The following is a 22,981-nucleotide window of genomic DNA, read 5'->3' as shown; positions in this document are numbered from 1 at the left end:
AGCTTTTGTTTATTATTCAAAACCTATTTTATTAACTTATTTGGTTGATGTATATTAAGTATATTTTATATGTTGCCATTCTTGGAGTCAGTTTACAGTAAGAAGCCAATGAGTTTTCTAGAGAAAAAAAGCCCTCAGTGGAAAACAACTTCACCTGCTTAAATAATATGAGCAAACTACTGGGTTAAAATTTGGCAAGAGTGCAATTTTTGTAAGCACATGTTTCAATCTTAAAATATTTTTTCACTCCTTTCGTGTGACAGGTTACGCATGTGAGAGCCATACAGTCATGTGAATATATATCTTTTGACTCGTTAATCGAAGAAGGGTGTAGCATTTGCATACTTTCTAAGTCATATTTCTTTAAAAAAAAACACTACGGAATTTCCCTAAGAAATGATTTCCCTTAAGCAATGTCAGCAGCATGAATGTATTGATTTAAAAAAAATGAGGACTGTCACATGAGAATGTGTGAGTAACTAAATTGTGGTTTGGAAAAAACAAAGGGAAGGTTAAAATGAAGGACCACTTAAACTATGAGCCCAAAGGGGTGCCTCTTTCCAGTGAGATTTGTTAAATTTAAGTAATAAGTGTGTGTGTGTGTATGTGTGTGTATGCCTGTGTGCATCTGTTTGTGTGTGTGCATGCATGGATTTGTGTGCATGCATGTGTATGTATATGCAGGTTTGTAAATGTCAGTGTGCGTGTATGTACATGTATGCATGTGTGTGTGTGTCTGTAGGCGTTGTGAGGTATCGGTGTAAAAACAAAACTTGTAATAAAGTCATATATGTAAACCAATGGCAGAATTGAACAGGAATATCAACAGCAAAAAACAATTCCCAATTCTACCATCCTGCCTCACACCTTCTAGTAAAATGCAAGAGCCTTTTGAGTAAATACTGCCTGGGTAAAAATAGATCAGATGATTCTTAGAGTAATTTCCGGAATGTTTACTATCTCAGGCTGCTAGAATTGAAGGCTCCATGGTTCATTCTTCCAATCAATCAGGATTGTTTACCCAGGGAAATCTTTGGGGCCATTTTCAGAATAGATGATCCGAGTACTAACTGAACCACCGACTAAATATGGCCGACTCCACTTCAAAAGTTATGCCGCTGATTCCCGATGGTCTCCCGTATCCACACGCGCCATTAAACGAATTAAATCTTGGCTCCGAAGTGATTGCTAGGCCCCTGCAGCGATGGTGCCTGTGTAGGCAGGAAGACCATCATGGAATCAGTGGCATCCCTTTTGAAGCGTGGTCAGCCATATTTAATCGGCGGATCAGTTGGTACTCAGATCATATATTCTGAATGGCCCCTTTAACTTTTCTGCATTTTTGACTGGCATTAAAGAAGGTGCACATCACTCTCTGGGACCTGAAAATGTATAAATGATAATTTCTAGTCATTTGCAGTCAAATTTGCACATTTATATGTAAAGGATTCTATAATCTATAAAGTTTATAAAGTCAAAAAGGTTAAATGAGAGAAGCAAGGGTCACAGCCCAATACCAAATTTATGTCATTGGTACAAGTGAACATCTCTGACTATTGTTTTGCATGTTACTGTATTCAGTTGTAGCATGCTCTATTTGAAAGAACAGAAAGTTGAAAAATGAAAAAAAAAACCTTGAAGCCCTGGTGCCAGATTTTAATCAGACTTCCAGATGGGTAAACTATTTCAGCTTGAGTCATTAGCAAATCACATTGCCCTTTATATACTATGTTCCAAGACTGGTGAACACACATCTTTTTGGAAGGCAAAGGTGTTCATAATGTTGTAATTCTGGTGGTTCAGGGTGAGTCATAGTAAATTGAGACATTTTTATGTGTAAGGCTTTTGTTTTGAGGTAAATTGTATTAAATTGGGGGATTTTTAGTGTCATTTTATATATGGGGCAATTTGGGTATTGTGTCAAATTATCAAGTACTGAGGTTTTTATAATTTCTGCTAGCAAAACTATTTCTCAATGACCAATTTCTAATGATGCAAATAGTACAACCCATGTTTTATAAATGTAAACCCCTCAACCGTAGTAAAGAGGTTAGCTTCTGTTCTGTTTCAACTTGTTGACACATGCAAATAGTAGTGAAATAGATAAGATATATAAAAATTTTTAACACACACACACAAATAGACAATATTTGTTTTTTCCATAGCCATCTAAATTACCAAGCCAACTTAATTAATAATTCAATTTGCTTACTTATTCTTTGGGGTCTCCTATACCGAAACTTAATTTTCTGACCACTGAGTCCAACTCAAAGGTGTGACTAAAGCTTTTGCCAAGTCAGTTATTGCTTATGGGCAAGGGTTTACTATTGTGAAAATTTTGTCTTTGATAAACTGCTTTTAAATTTATTATTATTATTATTATTATTATTATTATTATTATTAAGACACCAATTAAGGGGACATACTTTATTCTTCAAACTGCATGCTCAATTGTTATGAAAAAGGTGTTTTATGATCTCTAGGTGAGATGACAAAACAGAGTTATTTTTCACTTAGAGAAATTAAATACTGAGAGCTACACTATGCTTCGATCCACCATCATCTGAAATGTGACATGAACAAGGTCCATTGATAGTGGATCTAAATTCTGATCTTGTCTCTCATTATTTAGTCATTGTCAAGAATAGCTTTATTTTATGCATGAATGATGAATTCTATTGAATTATTTTGCTTGAAACTTACCCTGGCATGTATTTGATAATGGACATTATATGTTGATTTTAAATTATTGAAAATAAGGGATGTCCAAAATCTGCCATGATTCTTTTTGGGGAATATGAAAGAATGGCCCTTGGGTCAAAAAAGGTCTGCTGTAATTGGCAGTTTCAGCTGTGCCATTTTCTCAAGTTGGGTCAGTAAGGGGGATATAAAAGTCAACTTTTTCATAAAAAAAATTGGAAATTTTTGGCTACAGAGATGACATATTATTAGTTTTCTAACGTTCAGGGTCTTCCTGCCTATGACAGATATTTTGTATTCTTGATATTATCAATTAGCTTTAAGCGAATGCAAATATCTCTCAACTATCCTGTATCAATTACCATAGCAACCGATGCGCCGCGCTGTTATTCAAACGAGTTTCAGTGTCGTAATGGCGGCACAGCAAATGCTCCATCTGGCTCGTGCATTTCAATCACACAAGTTTGCGATGGCCACCGAGATTGCGCAGATAACACTGACGAGGAGAACTGTCGTAAGTTGTGCGGTGCATGTGCGTGTACAGCGCTCCCTTCACGAAATTGCACTTAACGGTTGCATGTTTATGTTTAAATGTACTCAAATGTTTTGTATTTGTTTTCAGTGTTTTTATGTTGGTATTATATATATGTGTGTGTGTTAGTTTAATGGTGATAAATTCTGCTGCTTATTTTTCGTTCTGATTATGAATTTTTTTTTTTTTGCAGCACTACTATAAACCAGCTATTTATTTTTATTTTCAATAATAATCAGATATTCCATATTACATACAACTACATAGCTTAGTTTTGGCTATAATGAAGTGCAATGTGCCGTACAAGGGTATACTGCCTTATAATGTGATAGTTTTGCCTTTGATATATATATTTTTATGTACAGACACAGATGTGTCTGTACATATAGCCATCATCTGCGTCTGTCGTCGCCGTCGCCGTCGTCGCTGTCGTCGCCGTCGTCGCCGTCGCCGTCGCCGTGCACTTTTACCGATAACACGATAAGTGGAAAACCATTTTGCCTTCTGATTTGAAACTTGCAGAACTGATGAATATTCATAATACGCAGGTCAAGTTCGAAAATCAGCATGATCGGGTCACTCTTAGGGAATTTATGCTGTTTTTTCACTTTTTTCAACATATATGCAGCACCGATAACACAATAAGTGGAAAACCATTTTACCCTTTGGCTTGAAACTTACAGAACTGATGAATATTCATAATATGCAGGTCAAGTTCGAAAATCGGCATGATTGGGCCATTTTTAGGGAATTTATGCTGTTTTTTCACTTTTTTCAGCATATATGCAGCACCGATAACACGATAAGTGGAAAACCATTTTACCTTTTGGCTTGAAACTTACAGAACTGATGAATATTTAATATACGCAGGTCAAGTTTGAAAATCAGCTTTATCGGGTCATTTTTATGGAAGTTATGCTATTTTTTCATTTTTTTAGCATATATGCAACACTGATACACGATAAGTGAAAAACTGTTTTACCTTTTGGCTTGAAACTAACAGAACTGATGAATATTCATATTACATAGGCAAAGTTTGAAAATCAGTGTGATCGGACCAATTTTATGGAAGTTGTGCTGTTTTTTCACTTTTTTCAGCATGTATGCAATACCGCTAACGCATTTCAAGAAAAATCAATTGGCCAATTGTCTTGAAATTTACAGGGGAGATCAGTCTTACTGAAATACAGATGGAGTTTGAAAATGGTTCAGTTTTGGTGAAGTTATGCCTTTTTTTTTGTATATAAGTGTTTTTTTTTCCTTTGATTTAATTCTTAGGCATGTTAAGAATCTCCTCTGTGAACTAATTAAATATGTAAAGGTGTTCTTTTGACATTTTCTGCATCTTAACAATATTGTTAGTTGATTATATAAAAAAGATGGTTAACCTGTTATTGTGTATTATATAACAAAGTGTCAAAAATGGAAATAATAATAAACTCATATCTTTACAGTTTGTCAGATTCAATCATTCACCATGTTCAGAATCTCAGAATGGAGCAAAATGGCAATTTAAAATTGTTCTATTGATATTTTTCCTATGACAGCAATTTTCTTAGTTGTTCATTTAAAAATGACAGTAAATTGATTATTTTGTTATATGAAAAAAAGATGTTGAAAATGGAAAGAAAATCAATTCAATACAGTTATCTTTTGTTTACATTTTAGCATTTTGAAAGTGTGACTCTGAACTTCCATGGCCTTGAAGACATTTCCATGTCACATTTTCTGTAAATCCATGATACTTTTATTTTATTATTAAAAATTAATGGTCATTATATTATATTGCATAAAAGTTGAAGAAAACCCTAATTTTGGAAATGGCTGCCGGAATGACCATTAAGGAAAAACCATGTTACTTATGATACTCAAACTTACTGAAAAGTTTCGTAAGACTGATGTGCAGTTTGTGTTGGAAAATCAGTGTGATTGTTTTCCGTTTTGGAAGCAATGTAGCTCTATAGAGTGCTATATGGGGCTACTGTGTATGGATGGTGGTAATTGCCCCTTGGGATAGTCACAAGCTAAATTCAGAGCTATAAAATCATTTGCCTAATTGATTTCCAAGTGCCCATTAAATAAGATTACATAAAACACACGCTGAGACTTCCCAGTAAAGTCCCATAGGTTAAGCTCTCTTAACTGTGTCACATAATTAGGAATCTATGATAATTATGCAGGTAAATGTTGTTTAATATTGCAAATAAGTTAACAAAACAAAACAAAAAAATAGATGAATAACAGTGTCTTATTATCCTCAAACACATTGGGGTTATTCATATCATGTTATTACAGCAAGATTAAAAGTTTGAATAGTAGCTTTAATGGGATATTTTTGTGTTTTCTTTTTAATTTTTTTTTTCAAACACTGGCATTTTCAGCTCCCATCCACCTGAAGCTCTTCACATTTTCTGTATTTCCACATAAGCAGTTGCATTGGTTTTTATGTCTTTAAACATTATGTAATATTATTTTATGCACTGTCATCATTATTTAGATATTGGGATTTTCATTATGTGAATTTGGTCCTGAAACTGTAATCTTATTGCAGGGGTGGATTGAGGCCATCTTCTGGGTCTTTCAGATTTTAAAGTTCACATTGATGGGCATCTCTTTTTTCTGTTGGAAGACCATCAAAAATGTAGGATGGATCAACAAAGATAATTTGGAATACTGTCAGAAAATATCTCTGGATCAGCTCCTGTTATTGACGATGTCACCTGTTGTGCATGATTAAATTTCAGCGTTGATTGACAGTGCTATTGTAGGCATCAAAATTGACAAAATGAACCATTTTCTGCATTTTTATTTTGTGTTTTTGTCTGTACATTTGACAGCTTTGCTGCCTTGTTGTCTTATATTATGTATATATTATTCAGTGTTCTAAAATATGGTCTTGTGGTGGAGGTAAATAATTTATAGTGAATTCCATTTTACAGAAAAATATTGACAACTCATTATACATTTGAACCTAATGCGTGACATTTTAAAGAAATTATTATTTTTGGCTATAGTTGTTGCTTACATTTCTAAAAAAGAATATTGAAGTTTTTCTGGATAGTGGAAGCACTCATTTTAACTAATTAATTTTTAGTTTTAGATGGTAGTAGTGCCCTGCACTTTGTTTCATTTATTGATATTATTTTTTTAACAATTTCACAACACGTATCTTAGCCAAAATCACAGAGTAGATTAAAAATGTATCTACAAATAAAGCTGTGTTTACACAAAGAAATTCATATCCAACATGAACAAAAATATTACAATTTACAGTTAACTGATTGAGCACTGCCTTCAAAAGATTATTAGTTTTAAGTTTAAAGCTTTTAAATTTGTGGCAATAAAAATGTGGTTGCTGTTCATAAATGTGATTATCCAAAATTTCGATCAAAATATCTACCTAATGTGTTCAAATAAAGTTAATAATTTGTATAGACACAGCTTTTTAAACTAAAATAAATCTTCCTCTCTTTCGAATTTGTGAAGGAATATTAATGTACCAACCATATTTTCACTCCCATCATGTACATCATATTTAGATTCACATATTCCTTTTGTTTTTAGATAGTTGCTAAAATTGCACAACATATTTTACTGTGTGAATGTATTCCATGAAAATTATTTTTAATTTTTTTTTTTTTATGAGAACAGTGATAATTTGTATTCTGTCTTTCGGTGTGCTGAAATTATGACATATATACAATAATTGCACTATAAATCACTTGCTCATAAAATTGATATTTTCCTACTTTATTGAGATAAGGTTGTGAAGTTAGATATTTACCATCGTGAATATGGTTAAAGATAAATTATAGTAATAGTTAATTTATAAATTATGATAGACATATTAATGAAGAAACATTCCATACAGACCCTACGCTCTTGGGCCCATTGAAAATGAATGTATGCATTAGAAAATTGTGGTGATACCGAATGTATCCTTGTAATTGTACACTTCACACTCTACAGTTAAACTGTTCTTCCTTTAAATGGACATGTAAGTGCTTTGAAATACAAAAAACTACTTTGGTCTGAGGTGCAGTGTATTATCTTGTCCCATCTCCAGTGTAACAGGTCTTAGATTTGATCTACGTACATTAGTTGATATATTCAGTTGTAAAACCCACAAAATTAAGGTTTGAGAAAATAGCTGTAACTGCTGTAAAGCAAGAAGTTCTTTGGTAAGGGTGGATAATAGTTCACAAACATTGCTGTACATTAAATTAAAAAAAAAAAAGAAACCTGTGCAAGTGCTTCGGCTTTGCTTTTTTTGTTTCAAAAAGCTCATCATTACCAGACAGTTTAATGTATATCTTTTTGATATACAGTTGACAAATCGTTAATAAATTCTGATTTACAAGTTCTTGGTAGCTGTTATACACAACAAATTACACAAAAAGGCTCCCTTTTCTTCGTTAAATACTTTCTTGTCATCCAATCGTCATGGCATCAGAAATCCATGGTCTCCTGGATGAATCACGATAACAGCAAATAGTCTCCATTTTCTTGTAAAGCATTGTCTCATCTTGCTTCCAGCGCCACCTAGCTGTAGTGCTGGGGAGTTCAGGTGCACCGATGGAACATGTATCGACAGTCGTCGTCGCTGTGACAACTTTCCTGACTGCCGTGACAGGAGTGACGAAGAGAACTGCCGTAAGTTTTCGAACTGTGTGTGTGTGTGTATATATATGTGTGTGTCTGTGTGTCTTTGTGAAATGGTTTAGTTTAGAAAGATAAAAAATTTACATTGTGGTTAAAAGGTACAGTAGCAGCAGATTTAAGGGACACTATGGATCTTAGCTTTGTAAATACCCCCATTTTGCCCTTTTCACTCCCCCCCCCCCACGCTTCAAATAAAAAGTAGTATTGGTGAAACAAGAAAAAACAATTTCTATATCTTTCATATAGCATCACAATCGTCTTCGCTACTATTTTATGGTTGCCAAGACAAGCAAGGCAAAATCTTTTAATTTTGCCTCTCCCCCTTTTCCTGGGTAAGTTCTTGGATCCACCTGAGCATATAAAACACTGTAGAGATACACTTTCTGTGTACTTATAGTAACTTATAGTAACTGGCTCGCGCTGCCAGTAATTACGCCGCGGGATATTCAGGGCACAGACCGCGATCATAAGACATACCGCGAATAGAAAATAGAATTTAGAAAATAGATATTGCATGTGAATGAAGCCTTTGTTTTTGTCAAATAGAGATATTTTTGTAGGCCCAATACTTGAATAAATCCTTTTTTATGGCTAAGTCTTAATTAGTGATACAAATACAATGAAAAGTGGCATATTTACCAGTTGAAAGCATTCACCCTTGTAAAGCTGTTTCTGGTTGATAAGGTATCGAGACCATTTATTTTTGCTTTGGAAATGTTGACAAATGGTTTGTTAAAAAGAGCTGGTAGACATTTTTAAGCTATGAGAGAATGAGCTCTATTTCCCCTCATCTCTGATCACATTCTTGATTTCAGTGTAAGGGCAATTACCCAAAGTCTCTGGCATTTGACACATGCATACAACTGTTAGTAAAAGGTTTAGATGTTTTGCAATACTAAGAGGAATTGTAGCAATTTCCGACAGATTTTGTCTGTGATAGTGACTTATATTTTCATGGTTACCGAGTATGGTTACACATTTAACTGCTGTGTATGATCATGGAAAGTGTTGTGATGTAACTGAAGGGTAAACAAGTTCTTTAGTATGGAGAAGTTAAGTTTTCAATTTTCCTCAGCAGAATGGCCTGTTAAATCAATTTTTTTTATAATTTTTAAAACGGTGTTCTGTTGTTGCCATATAGTGTTTAGATATGAAGAAGAAAAGATACAAAGTAAACATTGACATAATGACTGTCGAAAAAAAAAAAAGATTAAAGAGGTGTGTGACCTTGTGGCCACGATTTCCTTCTGCTGATGTGGAGGGCTTCTTTGAGATCACTTGATGAAGCAGATTTTTTTGGATTTGGCTCAATGTATAATTTTTCATCAAATCTAGGTGAAATTCCCTAAAAATATTATATTACTTTAAAAATGGAGGCGCATTCCTGTATAGAGGTTTTCCAGTATTCAGAAGATATTGAAGGGGTGAACTATACCACACTGATGCAAAATTCCTATCTGCCAGACTTTGACATTTTTGTCATCCACTCCTTTGCTGATCAGATAATTGTTTCTCTCTCAAGGTCTTTCTTAGGGTTAGATATAATCAGGCATGCTTCTTATTAGGTTTTGCTATACAAAGTTTACTCATAAAATTCAAGGAAATTGATTTCTTTCCCAGAATTATTTTATTCACAATACCTAAAAAAAAAATAATAATTTCCGTAACCTGAATAGAGAGATGTACGAGTCGGAGAGTTTTGCAGTTTATGAATAGCTACCCTTTTTATTGATGAAAACGCTTTTATCATACACTTTCTCTCTTTATTTTTTTTAATAGATGAAAATGCTTTTATGTCTGATACTCCCACCCCCTTTATTGATCATCTTGCTCTTCTGTCTTATACTCTTACCCCCTTATATTGATGAACGCACTATATATCTTACCCCGTAGTGCCTAGGCAATGTCGCAGGGATCAGTTCCGCTGTAGTAACGGTGCATGCATCGATGAGAACAAGCGTTGTGACAGGAAGTTGGACTGCCAAGATGGGACAGATGAACTTGGCTGTCGTAAGTGTCCTCGCACATGTTCACGTTGGAATTTAGGGACTTGGTATTCATTTCACATCAGTTTTCGTGTCACATAGAATAGAATTTCCTGCTTCACTGATTAACCTTTTGTACAAAATTCATACATTGTGTTTGTTTTTGGCCAAATGGTTGAATTATAGCCTAATTTGTGCAATAATTTTGAAAGTTAAGAGCATTCCCAGCAAGATTTCACTTAATTCATATTACACATAGGTAGTCTCTGCATTGAACATTTTCACTTTTAGAAGCATGATAGCCTTTTGTCAGTTAGATGGAAAAATTGAACCAGTTTCAGTAGAACTGCCAGAGATTCTTAGATAATTTAAAATTGGCATGTTGCACCTTGATAATTTCATTTTGTAAGTCTTGTAAATTGTGTATGTATCTTGTATACAAATCTCCCGCCATATGGATGCAGAGGAGTTCAAAATTATATTTTCATCCACCTCTCAACTTTTCTATACGTGCACTTTCTATAGAGAAACTTATTTCAAATTCTCATGGAAGAAAATGGAAAATTTAATTGTGTTTATTGGGAACAGTATTTATGGTCCTGCTTTATTTGTAAAGTTTCCAAACAACCCATGCCATCTGCAGCATTCTGTGTCCTGTACAAATTTTTTAAATGCCCCAAGATATTACCTTCATTTTGACATCTTTTCAAAATGGCACTGAACGAAGAACTCATCCCCATTTGGCGTACATAAAGAGTAAAATTTTGTAAACATTCAATAAACATATGGAAATGGTCTCTTTGAAAATGTTCGCAAGATATTGAGTAAATATTTAGAAAGTGATATTTGAGGGCAGTGCCTGATCACTTTAGAACATCTGCATCTGATCACTGGAGAGTTCTTTTGAAGATGGAACTGCAGAAGGCACATCTGTCACTTTTAAATATTTATATCCACTCTTCATCTTTTAAATTTAATTTCACTTCTAAATTTTGAATAAAAGATACCATTTGCAATAATCTGGCCATGCCATTACTGTTACTACCACTTTCCTGTTATGTAGGTTATTCTTTTGGCAAAAAATTGCAATAAAGGTGTGCTTAGTCCCACTTGCAACTTATAAAGTGAAATATAAAGCTAAATTGTAGAAGTATTAGTTCATCAAAGAGAAAAATTGAATAATTGCCACAAATAATACCTTAAGTTTCTTATCTGAATTAGAAAACAGTAGCTTGAAATAATTGCATTATGCACATGCCATTTAGTTGGTAGATCTTTTATGATGATAAATGAACTGATCTCCCATCATATATCCCTTACGACACTTCCCCACACACGCACATTCCTCTTTCACCCGGCACCGTTTCAGAGTCGATACCTTGTAGATCTGGAGAATGGCGCTGTGAGAATGGCAATTGTATACCGGAGGCAAAACGTTGTGACGGAACGCGAGATTGCCCTGATAACACTGATGAGTTAGACTGTCGTAAGTGGATGTTTATTGCAATATCCTTTCCTTATCCTTCTCTCCTGTTTATAGCTCGTACCTTATTACCCAGAAGGCATTGCTTTATGTCAGTAACCAAACATGCACCAATCTAATGGTTTATCAATTTATCCACAATGCACCTTGTTTCCCATAATGCAAGTTGTTACCCATCATGCACAGCATTACCTAGTGCACTCTTTTCTCACTGTGTTCCCACTTACTACATTTATCTCATACAGGCATGCACCTTCCCTTGTAAAAATATAATGGACATTTAATTTTTTTATGAATTTATGAAGCAAAGAACCTGCCCTGCACTACATGTTATTAACTTTACTGTGGGTTGCCAACTTTTTTAAATTACTATATATTAAATATATAATTTATACAAAATATGATCAGTATATGATAACTTTTAAAATAGTAAAAAAGAACAAAAGTAAGCTATGAAGTGTGTAGAACAGTGTAAAGGCATACATAGAGTTTGCAACCCTGACTGCAAGATGTCCTAGACTGTTACAACTGTGTGTTGCAAGCATAAGTTGGTGGCAATGGATGTTTTTTGTAAGCGCAAGGTGATGGGTTCAGAAGCAGGCCTCAAACGGAAATTGCTGTATGCTACCAAGAGCCTTACATTTGGGAACACAAATGCCCAAATTAACAGTTCGAGCCATGAATTAAGTACCCAAATATAAAATTAGTAGCCATGAACACAGCTTCAGAGCAGTTTCTGTGTCAGAACGCTGTGCTCCTGGCTACTTATTGGGTACTTAATTTGTGGTTTTAGTTGTTAATTTGGGCATTTGTGCTCACAAATCTGAGGCTCGAATTCACAAATGCCTAATTGGTATTGTCTAGACTGCTATACCTTGTTTAAGTCTTGGTGGTGTTGGTGGCGGATGCTTTATTAACATGGAAGCTTTTGAATAACCTACCAGTTCCAATTTTTGAACGATGCAAGTGTAATTGACAGATATAGTCAAACATCAATTTATAGATTATTGTTGGTCAGAATTAGAATATTTTGCAATTGTTCAGTCTGATGAAGTTGATGTGTGTTTTAAATACCAGCAATGTACACATTTTCATTACAAAAAGATGGTAAAATGCCATTATTATTATTATTATTACTATTATTATTACTATTATTAAACTAATTCTTATAACTTCAATATTTTGAAAACTAAAAATTGTCCTTTTATTCTTATGGAAACATATATCTAATATGCTGCAATTATAAAAACATATCTACTATATATGTGACAATGCAGATCTTGCTTCTTTTCCCTTTGGCTTCCTTACTGTGGTTTTGGACTGCTGGTAGTTTCTCTCATTATGATTGTTGTGTGTCACAGTTGGAAATCGCTGATAAAACAACTTGGTTTTATAACACTGACTCTAATGGGTCATGCCCACAGCCAGTCATATGTTTGAGTGTTTTCATTAAATGCTTTGATGATTCTTTTTTCTCAGTTTCTTTTCTGAATGTTTTTAATGCCTCAAGCTCTTGAAATATTTGAATGTGTGATTCAGATATGTTCCTTGCTAACAAATCCTAATGGGATTTTTTTCCTTTGGAATTGCTTTATTGACTTCATTATTATGCCTTGAGTCATAGGTAAAAAATATTGGCATAGAATTATTGATGCTGTCATAGCCAAAGTTAAAGTTAAAGTTCTTAATGAAAGCACAAAATACCAAATTCCACATGTGGATTCCTTTGACGCAAATGTAATTGTGCTATACAAAACAGGTTGTAATTTGCAAATAAAACAAAGTTGCAGTTTTAAAATCGTAACAGGAACAATAAATATGGATGATATTGGCACTCTCAATTCAAACTTCTGTTCAAACTAACTGTGAGTAAAATGTTAGGTTAATAAAATATTATTATTATTATTATTATTATTATTATTATTATTATTATTATAGTTAATGGTTAGTATGATTTAAAAAATATGGTAACTTTTTATAATTCCAGCATTGCGACCATGTGGTGCAAACCAGTTCACGTGTACGTCTGGACAATGCATTCGTTCAAGCCAGCGTTGCGACAGGCGAAGGGACTGTCAGGACGGATCAGATGAAGTTAACTGTCGTATGTATTTATATGTGTGTGTGCGTGTGTGCACGCATGTACAAGTGTGCTTTAGTGGATGTGTACATTATGTTGAAATGTGGTTCCAACCTTTCGTATAAAGAAATTTTGGTCAAAATTTATAAGCACATGTACTGGACGGCTTGAATTAAATGTTTTATAACACATCATGTCTTTTCCATTCCTAACATTTTGCTAAATTTCTTTCGAGCAACACCTGTTTCAGTTTCATTTTCTTGTTAAATTGTGGAATTTTTTCAATGGTGTTAGTTTTAATCCTACTTTTTAGAGTTGATGTGGTTTTAATATGAATATTATCCTTGGAAATAGTGGTACACCTCACAGTTTTGGTTCAAATTCTTTGAAACTCACATTCCTTTTTTAAGTTGTCTTTTTCTATACATTCATAAATTTAAAGTTTTTTCTTGTCCTTCCCATATACTTAAGAATAGTCATCTCAAGTATTTTTGCTCACTTTAAATGTAGCAGTAAAATTGTAGTAGTATTATTTCCACCTTGTTTCCAATTTTTCCTCTTTCAAATTATTCTATTTTCCAACCCAATTTCTTCTGCCTTTTGGATGTCTGCCATTTAACAATGTCCACTAGTTGTCTCTGATAAAAAAAATGCTTGCTTGGGCTTGGGATATATTCACAGAAATGCAGCAAATATTGCTTGCTTTGCAATTGGTTCAAATTAATATATGTATGTTTACACACATTCACCAATATTGACAGATAAAACTTTGTTGTATTTTGCTTTTTATTCAGTAAGTTAGAGCAAAAGCTTTTTTTGGTAACAGTATTCAATTATTTTTGTAACAGTATAAATTGCAGACTTAAGTTTGACAATGTCAAATATATTATAATTTGTGCATTGGATGTAAGCGTATGTTTCATTTATAAAAATCAATGTCACTCTGTGAAGTATATTTATATAGAAAGCCCAACATAGCAACATGGAATCACTCTAAAACATTTGCATTATGTTAATGTTTGGCTGAAATATTTTGAAGCGTTAGATAAAAGTCTTATGCAATTAATTGTCTGAAAGTTAAATTCATTTTGGTGAATCGTAAACAGATCTGTTATAATAGATTGATTATTGCATATGATAAACAAACACATTAAATTGAATTCAACCAAATTAATTACAAAATTGCAAAAATTGTTTGAGTGAGACCAAATTATAGTACTGACTTTTACTTACTTAGTACCACAACATTGTCCATATATTGGCTGCAGAACGCACCACCTCTGAGAAATCATGAGAAAGCATGTGGGTGTGAGATTGCAGAATAAATGGACAATATTGTACTCTATTTACTACTGCATCCTGTTCTACTACAATTGACAGCCTTCTGCCTGCCGGGAGAATATCGCTGCCGGAATGGTCAGTGCGTTCCACGGAACAGTCGTTGCGACAGAAGATACGATTGTTCTGACCGCTCCGACGAGTTGAATTGTCGTAAGTGAGGGTGAACGAATGACCTTTAGTTGAACCTTTATCATAAAGTTTTATGATTTATGTAGGCCTATGTGAGAATATTTTTCAGCATAGTTGATTTTCATTCCGTTCTCCATTTCATTTGTATTTCAAATTGGCTGTAGGTTTATGTGAACTTTTGAAATTGATGACATCTTTATGTAATAGGTTCAACTAATTATTTTGTTCCCTTCATACATTTCATGATTATCAATGTCACAGTTGTAACATCTTATTAAAAATTGAAGTCTTTGGAAAAATGAATGAAAAAAAAGGAAAATATTAACAGATAGCTTTCTTAAGTTCAATCTAACATAACAAATAATAATGTTTATAACAAATAATTATGTTGTAACAGTTTTGTCCAGAATGTTGTCCTGTTGTGAACCTTAATCTGTCTCTATGTGAATCTCATTCTTAATATTCTGTGTAGAATTTAGATATTCGAAAATGAAAAACCTGCATGACAATTTTATTGTTCTCCATTGTAATTCTTATAGAAACCCCAAACATTCTAATAAATTGTGCTTCAAAACTCATCTCATGGTAAATAAATATAATATTGAAAAAAAAAATGTGTATTTGCAAACAATTACTTGGAAATAATTGCTAAGTTTAAAGAAGACTACATTTTTTAACCAGAAATGGGACATACTTTGCCTTACTAGCTAGGCCTCTTACTGGTCAGTAATAGTTATATTTTTGAAAGACGAATTTGAATTAGAGAAAAAAAGTGATGAAAAATGTGTTTGTAAAGAAACCCACGTACCAAAACCTAAAACAGTTGCATCACATGCCTCCTCAAGTTTCAATGGGGTTATTAACTAGCTACTCAAAGGCGTGTCATACAATTAAGATGATTACACTGAATGCACTTAAGCAAGAATCCTCCACAGAATTGGATCCATCCTGCTGGTATGATGTTTCAGTCTGAATGTGGTCTAAGTGTCCTACTCAACTCCATACTCTGTATCCTGCATGTAATCTCATACATCTTTCAGTTATGCAATCTCTTTTTTAAGTTAAAACTTTACCTGAGACTGGAAACTTTTTAGTTAAAACTATACCTGAGACTGGAAAGTTTTTTATCTTTTCTAATAATAATTCCATATTTATCAATCAATTTTTTTCACCATGTTTGAAAAACATCTTGTGAACATGATCATGTCTGAATTCCTTTTTCATATTAATTTGTTGATTTTGAATTCAGGAAAATATTATATTAGTTTAATGACTCTTATTTTTCATTTAAAAATGCAGGATACGGGGTTAGCCTCTGTCCAAGAATTGTATTGCAACATATCTGCCCAAATGCTCTCAAACATTCACCTTAGTTAGATTTATTATATTAAATTATATCATGGATGAACTGAAAGCTTCATGATGCCCAAAGTAACACGTAACCAGTGTATGTGAGCTTTCCATGTGCCATGAATGCAGGTTAAGCAAAACCTTCCAAATCACAATTTATTTCAGCAGACGCCATCTCACTTTGTAACTATACGGGGCATTATGTACAAGATAAGACTGATATAAGGGATTTATTTATTTTAAATGGGAACACACTGTGTGACAAAGCAAAATTTAAAACAGATATAGAGAGAAAAGAAAGAAAAATTAATTACATCAAATCAAAATTTATTATTTTATGCCACTGAATGATTTGGCTAACAGAAGTGTCTTCTCTGCTAGCTACAATGAATTTCTATACCAAATTGAATTATTTTAAAATCCAAAGAAACCTCTTTTTGTAATAATGCTTAAGGGAGTCAGTTGGTCTCATCTTGTGCCACTAATGCGTCTTGGGATTTTTTCCTCCCATGCTCTCCCCTTGTTGAGTTGCCAAAGATCACCAATTGGAACAACAGTTGTTTTTTTTAATATAGCAATTTTTTATAAACGTCACCTTTCAGCTGTTCCAACTGTAGTGACCGTGTCACCGAGACAGTTGCAGATCTTGGAGGGCAGGGATGCTGTGTTCCAGTGCGTGGCGACAGGAAACCCTCCACCGCCAGTCAGGTGGTTCAAGGCAGGCAGTCAGGTATACAGAACACTTTGAAACATAAAACAAGTTCCTGAATAGTTTATAATGTTACACATCTTATTAATATAGACTAAAGGTGCTTGAATATAATGTGGACTTCTGCTGGTTATTGATGCATCATATGCTTGCATACATATTATGTGACACTGTGAGGAAGTCCTCAAAATAAGTACATGTTGCAGTGACATTTTTGTTAATTGCAAGCTTTCCAGCACATTGAATTCTTCGTTCTTTGTAATTTTTAAAAGCCAAAAATAAAGTCTTGCTTGTTATTCAAACCCATTGGCGGCTGTTGTTCCAGGCTCTTCCCTTCAAGGCGTCAGACAACCGTGGTAGGCTGACCATACAGGGTGCTCGCGTGGAAGATTCTGGGGTTTACGAGTGTCAAGCATTAGGTACCGGTGGCACTTTCCAAGCCACTGCACGTTTGATAGTGTCAAGTATGTTATTGTTATTTCATTAATTTAATTGACCTTTTTTATTTGAATTAAAATATGACAAGTATAAAAATTATGGATATTAGTTAATGCAGTAAATAATTTCATTGGCAGCAATTATCCACACATTTACTGTTATATATCAAACTATGTCCAAATCATAGTTATATTTACTAGAGTGCTTAAATTCTTGTCTAAATCACTTTAATTGTGAGAAATGAATTATGAGAAATGAAGATTAAGTGCAAGTGTTTGACTACAAATAATTGTTTTAACTGAAATAGCCTAAATAACCTCCTTTTTGTAGACATCTTACAATTATCATTCGGTCAGTATATAATACTGCTGAAATAAGTCATACTGACCTTGATGGCCATTGTTTTTCTCCCCAGGAGGTCAACCAGTCACTCCAGGGCCAGTGGGTCCTTGTGGACCTGGTCGGTTCCAGTGTCTGGACCGTGAGAAGTGTCTTCCAAATGATTACAAGTGTGACGGTGACTATGACTGCACTGATAGGTCCGATGAGTTGAACTGCTGTAAGTAGGGACAGTCAGTCATATAGTATTTGATTAAATTTTTTTCCACTTTTTGGTCTGATTTTTCCTGAGATATTACTCTACTATTACATTTTATTTTATTTCTACTACAATTAGAAAAATTCCACAGCTACTTTGTTAATTTTGTTTGCCAAAGGTTATTTGCTGGTAAGCTGATGACAATACTAATAATTTCAAAACCATGCATTGTTTTAATTTAAAAGATATGGCAAAATTTTCTTATTTTTCAAGATTCTGACACTTTTGTGAGTAGATACCTACATGTGGGTGCAGAAATTTGTTCCAATTACGATGTACTTGCCTGATTTAGATTTCATAAAAATGTAAAAAATATTTAGTTTTTGAAGACATAAAGAAAGCACTTTGTTTTATCATCATTGTGCAATTACCATTACAGTGAATATCCCCTGTGAACCCAATGAGAGACAGTGCAGAAATGGCAAGTGTATCCTCAAGATCTGGATATGTGATGGTGACAACGACTGTGGCGATGGCTCTGATGAACAGAATTGTCGTAAGTATTCAACAACACTTGGTGGCAAAATGGTGATGTGGCGAGCTTCCTTCATTTTATAATTTCCTTACATGCTCACTTGTTGTAACTTACGCAATATTTGATTGACATTCACAAACACAAGTGTTAGGCAGGTCTTTTAGCTATACCATGTGCCCGTCTACTACACAAAGTCCAGATATATATACAAAAGCATTCACCATTGGCACAATTAATGTATATCAAACGTGCCCTTTATTGTCAAAAACCAATATGCTTGCAAAAAAAGTTTGAAAGGAAAAAAGAACAGAGGTAACCTTACACACATCTCTTTATCTTGTCTTGCAGCAACTGCGCCCCCTGGTGCCCCATGCCGTGCAGACGAGTATCGATGTGTAGACGGCAACCAGTGTATCCCACAGAGTTACCAATGCGATGGAGAATTTGACTGCCAGGACAGCTCCGATGAAATTGGCTGCAGTAAGTATGTGGGAAAATATGCAATATTTCAGACTTGGGATTGATATTTTCCTTCAACTGTATAGTTACTTACCTAAACAGGAAATTTTTCTGAAATTATCCCTGTGAGTGTAAGAAAAAAAATCTATGTATGGATGCCTGAGTACAGTATCTAAGACTGTATTCCCATAAACCTGTCATTCTAGCTGGATCTATCTAACTCTGTGGGTCTTTTCCTTAAAGTGTTTTCAGCATAATCAGCTTAATTGTCTGGCATGCCCCCTTGAGTAACTAGGGGATTATAAATAACAATAATTAATTTTCCTCTAGCAGCTTGATTAGGTGTGCGAGACATTTAAGCCGCTGACATTGAAATCAATTTAGCGAAAATCCTTGGGGAGTTGCATTGATCCAGCTAGTACATTGGGTTTATGGGGACGCTCCCTAAGCTATGAGTACCTTGAGTTTTTGAGTTACATTTCTGATGCTGCTCTTCTGTGTTGCGAAATCTGCATTTTGTTGCAATTGAGTGGAGATTCATTTATTATCCATTTATTTACTTGATACTTGATTTCTACTTTGAGGTAGAAGTGCTCTCAGAAAAAAAAACAACTTTAGTATGTGAACTGAAAATTTATAACTCTCTCTCTCTGAATGATGTTCTTGTGCTAAATTTTATTAATTGATTGATTAACTAGTTTTAAGCAGAGAGCGTATTGTTATTTACTTGTTTTTATAACATTGTCTTGCCTTGCAGGAACTGTGCCCCCTGTCATTTTGTTTGTGTTTCAGGAATGCATCTGATGACAATTGAAATGACTTTCTCTCTGTTTAAGTGTGTCTCATTCCAACTTTTCTTCTAAATTAAATCTTGCTAACATTTAATGAAAAACACAATACATATTCTTTTTATAATTTCTCTAATGAGATGGATTTGTGATTTCTCTTTTGCATTTTAAACAAGAATATTATATTTAACAAATTTTAAGAAATGCTCTAGCTCTTGCAAATAATGTCTTTGCATGTATTTTCTCTCCAGGTATGAAAATGTTATTTCTGTCAACAGTAATTACTCACAAAATTTAAACACTCTCCATTTCCGATATTCCATTTTTCCAAGATTTATGTTTTTTATTTGCTTCTAGCTCACAAAAACATACACCCAGACATGAAGCCAACCTGCTTTGTTCTGAAATTGAAATAATATTTTCAAATAATTACTATAATCAGCATTTTTGTGCACTTTAGAAATAGAAATGATGAAATTTGAAATTTTATTGAAATTTTGTGCAGATATTACTATAAGCATTCTTGTGCACTTAAAAAATATAAATGATTATTAATTTGTTGAAATTGAATTTAAATTTTGTGAGAAATTACTGAAACTCTGATCCCTTTCTTTGCAGCCTCTCCCACTGTCACCATCCCCCCACGACCCATGATCATGGTGAACATTGGGGAAACCATCACCATTACTTGTACCGCCATTGGTGTCCCTGTCCCCCTCATAACATGGCGTCTCAACTGGGGGCATGTCCCCAAACCACCAAGAGCGACGCAGACCTCTGAAAACGGTCGCGGTGTTCTGGTTATTCGTAACGCTATTGAGACTGATGCTGGTGCTTACACCTGTGAAGCTCTGAATAACAAAGGCAGTATTTTTGCTCAGCCTGACGCCATTGTGGTTGTGAAACGTAAGTAGTAAAGGAAAAGTTAGTGTATTAATGCCTGGTCAAATGGTCATGGTATGTGTAATTTTGAAAAAACAGTTTGATGATTATTTTTCTATGTGTTGAATTCATAAAAGCTTTAAAAGAAAAGGTTAAAAAATTATAATAGGAAAGAAACTTCGTTTTCATTAGAATAACAGAAAAAAGCAGTTACCAGTTAAAATATAAATGTTATTATCAACCCAAAACACAATTCTAAAAAGTATGAAGTTTTGAGAGAGAAGATGTATATTTTCCAATTAAATCCAAAGTCATTCAGTTGCTTCCATATTAACAATTGGTTCCATTTCAGCCTCCCCGCCACTATGCTCTGCACCATTTTTCAACTCTGATGCCAAGAACGTCAGGGACTGCATCCGGTGCTTCTGTTTTGGTATTACCGACCAGTGCACAAGTAGTAATCTACACCTGTCACAGGTATGTTTGTTGATTATGGATTTTTCTGTTCCAGCATTCATGGCAATAATACAAAATAATTGTAATAATTTTAAAAGTTAATTTAAAATATAAGGAGTATATATTGGTGTGACTTTTTGCAAGCAGCATCCCAAAAGCACCATTCACAGTTTTTTTCAAAACTGCAAATTTGTATTCCCCCCCAAAAAAGTAATAATAATAATAATAATAATAATAATAATAATAATAATGATAATAATAATATAAAATACATAAATGAAATTCTGAGATTTTAAAAAATATGTCAGTGTAAATTAAAAATAGCTGTTGCAAAGGCAAAATTCAATTGCTCAGAAACCTTTTCACAGTTCTGGTTATAACTTGATGACACAATGTACATTTTCTTAATGATTTTCTATTCATTTTTCAGCTATTCATGGGTAACACAATAGAGCTAGTCAGTAAAGACACCAGAGCCCCACAGCCCAATAACCTGGTCCAGTACCTACCCACACAGAGAGAGTTTGTGATTCAGGACTTCAACAGGAGAGTGCGACCCTCATCAGGGTTGTATTATTTTGACATGCCCAGACAGTTCTTAGGGAATAGGGTAAGATAAAGTCATATAATGGTAGTGCTCAGATTCAGAGATCTTTTCTGACAGTCTTTCAAATTATCTTTGTTGATCCATCCTCCATTTGTGACTGTCTCCCGACAGAAAAAAATTAGGTACCCATCAACGTAAACTTGAAAATCTGACTGTCTTCTGAAAGACCCTGAAGATGGCCTCAATCAGCCCCTGGTATACTGGCGATCCAATTACACAGCTTCAAAGATTTAGAAGTTCACTTGAAAACCTTTTCATCAGTCACTATCAGAGAGATGATTATAGTGATATAGAGCAGAATTGCTCTTGATTATGTGTTTATGTCAATAGCTTTTAATTTGATTTGATTTATACTGTTGGACTCCTTTTACTTTTGGTTTCTTTCCTCTTTTGTATGCAAAAGAATGTTGCGAAAATTGCTGAGCTTAATATTCAAAATTATGATTTATTTTTTCTCAGATCACAAGTTATGGTGGTAACTTGCAGTACACAGTCCAGTACCAGACTCCTACAGGCACTCAGAATAGACTGGCCACTGCTGATGTTATCATGAAGGTAGATGGCGCTACTTCCTGTACTTGTTTCTTCACAGTTGCCATGTTTGGTATTTAATGATCAATGTTGAAATTTAAAATTTATAATTAGCAAATAGTATTCATTAACATACAGTTATTTAATGAATTAGTCAAATGGTACTATTTTTTCCATATTATTACTTTTTACAGGATTAGGTGTTGTCTTTGATATTCATGCAAGCACCAAAGACATGTAAATCCATGTTGCATGTGTCCTTGACATTCGCATTGACCTTGACATTGACACTTTGTATTCTCCAAGATTGATTTATGTTGAACTGTGATTTTTATAGGGTAATGGAATAACACTGTATCACAGGAGGCAGACGCAGCCAAGGCCAGGCTTGACAGAGAGCATCAGTGTCCCCCTTGTGGAGGTAAGGGTCTCTCATTGAATGACATTTAAATTTAAAGGAAAAAGAGCATACATTTTCTCATTTGATTAAATGTGGTTGATAATGGTTTAAAGTATTACAATGAGATTTTTAAGTGCATTAAAAAGCTATGCTCAGTATCGCAGAGCTCATTGTATATGTATACCATCTGAAGGAAAAAGTCTGTTGGGATGTGATAATTGAATGATATAAAGAGGGTAGACAAACTAACATGCCAATAGAACTTTTCATTTCAGCAGTAAAAAAAAATCATAAGGACAGTTTTTGCAGCCATCACAGTAGTATACAGTATTCAACATCTGATTGTAGCAGAAAAACTTGATTCACGAAATATTAA

General features: G+C 34.0%; 1 protein-coding gene across 18 annotated transcripts in view; it reads left to right on the top strand.

The window, feature by feature from the left end:
- Positions 1-22,981, top strand: part of LOC106167553 (basement membrane-specific heparan sulfate proteoglycan core protein) — a 123,032-nt gene that overhangs the window by 50,002 nt on the left and 50,049 nt on the right. For 8 of the 18 annotated variants that reach the window (XM_086996177.1, XM_086996176.1, XM_086996178.1 and 5 more), the window contains 16 exons: positions 3,068-3,214; positions 7,769-7,885; positions 9,788-9,904; positions 11,249-11,365; positions 13,350-13,466; positions 14,823-14,933; positions 16,865-16,992; positions 17,297-17,435; positions 17,825-17,968; positions 18,387-18,503; positions 18,831-18,962; positions 20,348-20,635; positions 20,964-21,088; positions 21,498-21,677; positions 22,134-22,229; positions 22,543-22,626. In XM_086996177.1, coding sequence (XP_086852303.1) covers positions 3,068-3,214; positions 7,769-7,885; positions 9,788-9,904; positions 11,249-11,365; positions 13,350-13,466; positions 14,823-14,933; positions 16,865-16,992; positions 17,297-17,435; positions 17,825-17,968; positions 18,387-18,503; positions 18,831-18,962; positions 20,348-20,635; positions 20,964-21,088; positions 21,498-21,677; positions 22,134-22,229; positions 22,543-22,626 — 2,159 coding nt within the window. The remainder of the gene's footprint in view (positions 1-3,067; positions 3,215-7,768; positions 7,886-9,787; positions 9,905-11,248; positions 11,366-13,349; positions 13,467-14,822; positions 14,934-16,864; positions 16,993-17,296; positions 17,436-17,824; positions 17,969-18,386; positions 18,504-18,830; positions 18,963-20,347; positions 20,636-20,963; positions 21,089-21,497; positions 21,678-22,133; positions 22,230-22,542; positions 22,627-22,981) is intronic. The other 10 variants (XM_086996183.1, XM_086996191.1, XM_086996182.1 and 7 more) reach the window with 9 other exon arrangements.

This window comes from Lingula anatina, chromosome 9 (assembly GCF_051362555.1).
Source record: "Lingula anatina isolate TDL-2025a chromosome 9, LinAna3.0, whole genome shotgun sequence".
Lineage (NCBI taxonomy): Eukaryota > Metazoa > Brachiopoda > Lingulata > Lingulida > Lingulidae > Lingula > Lingula anatina.
This window is presented reverse-complemented; position numbering and strand designations above follow the sequence as displayed.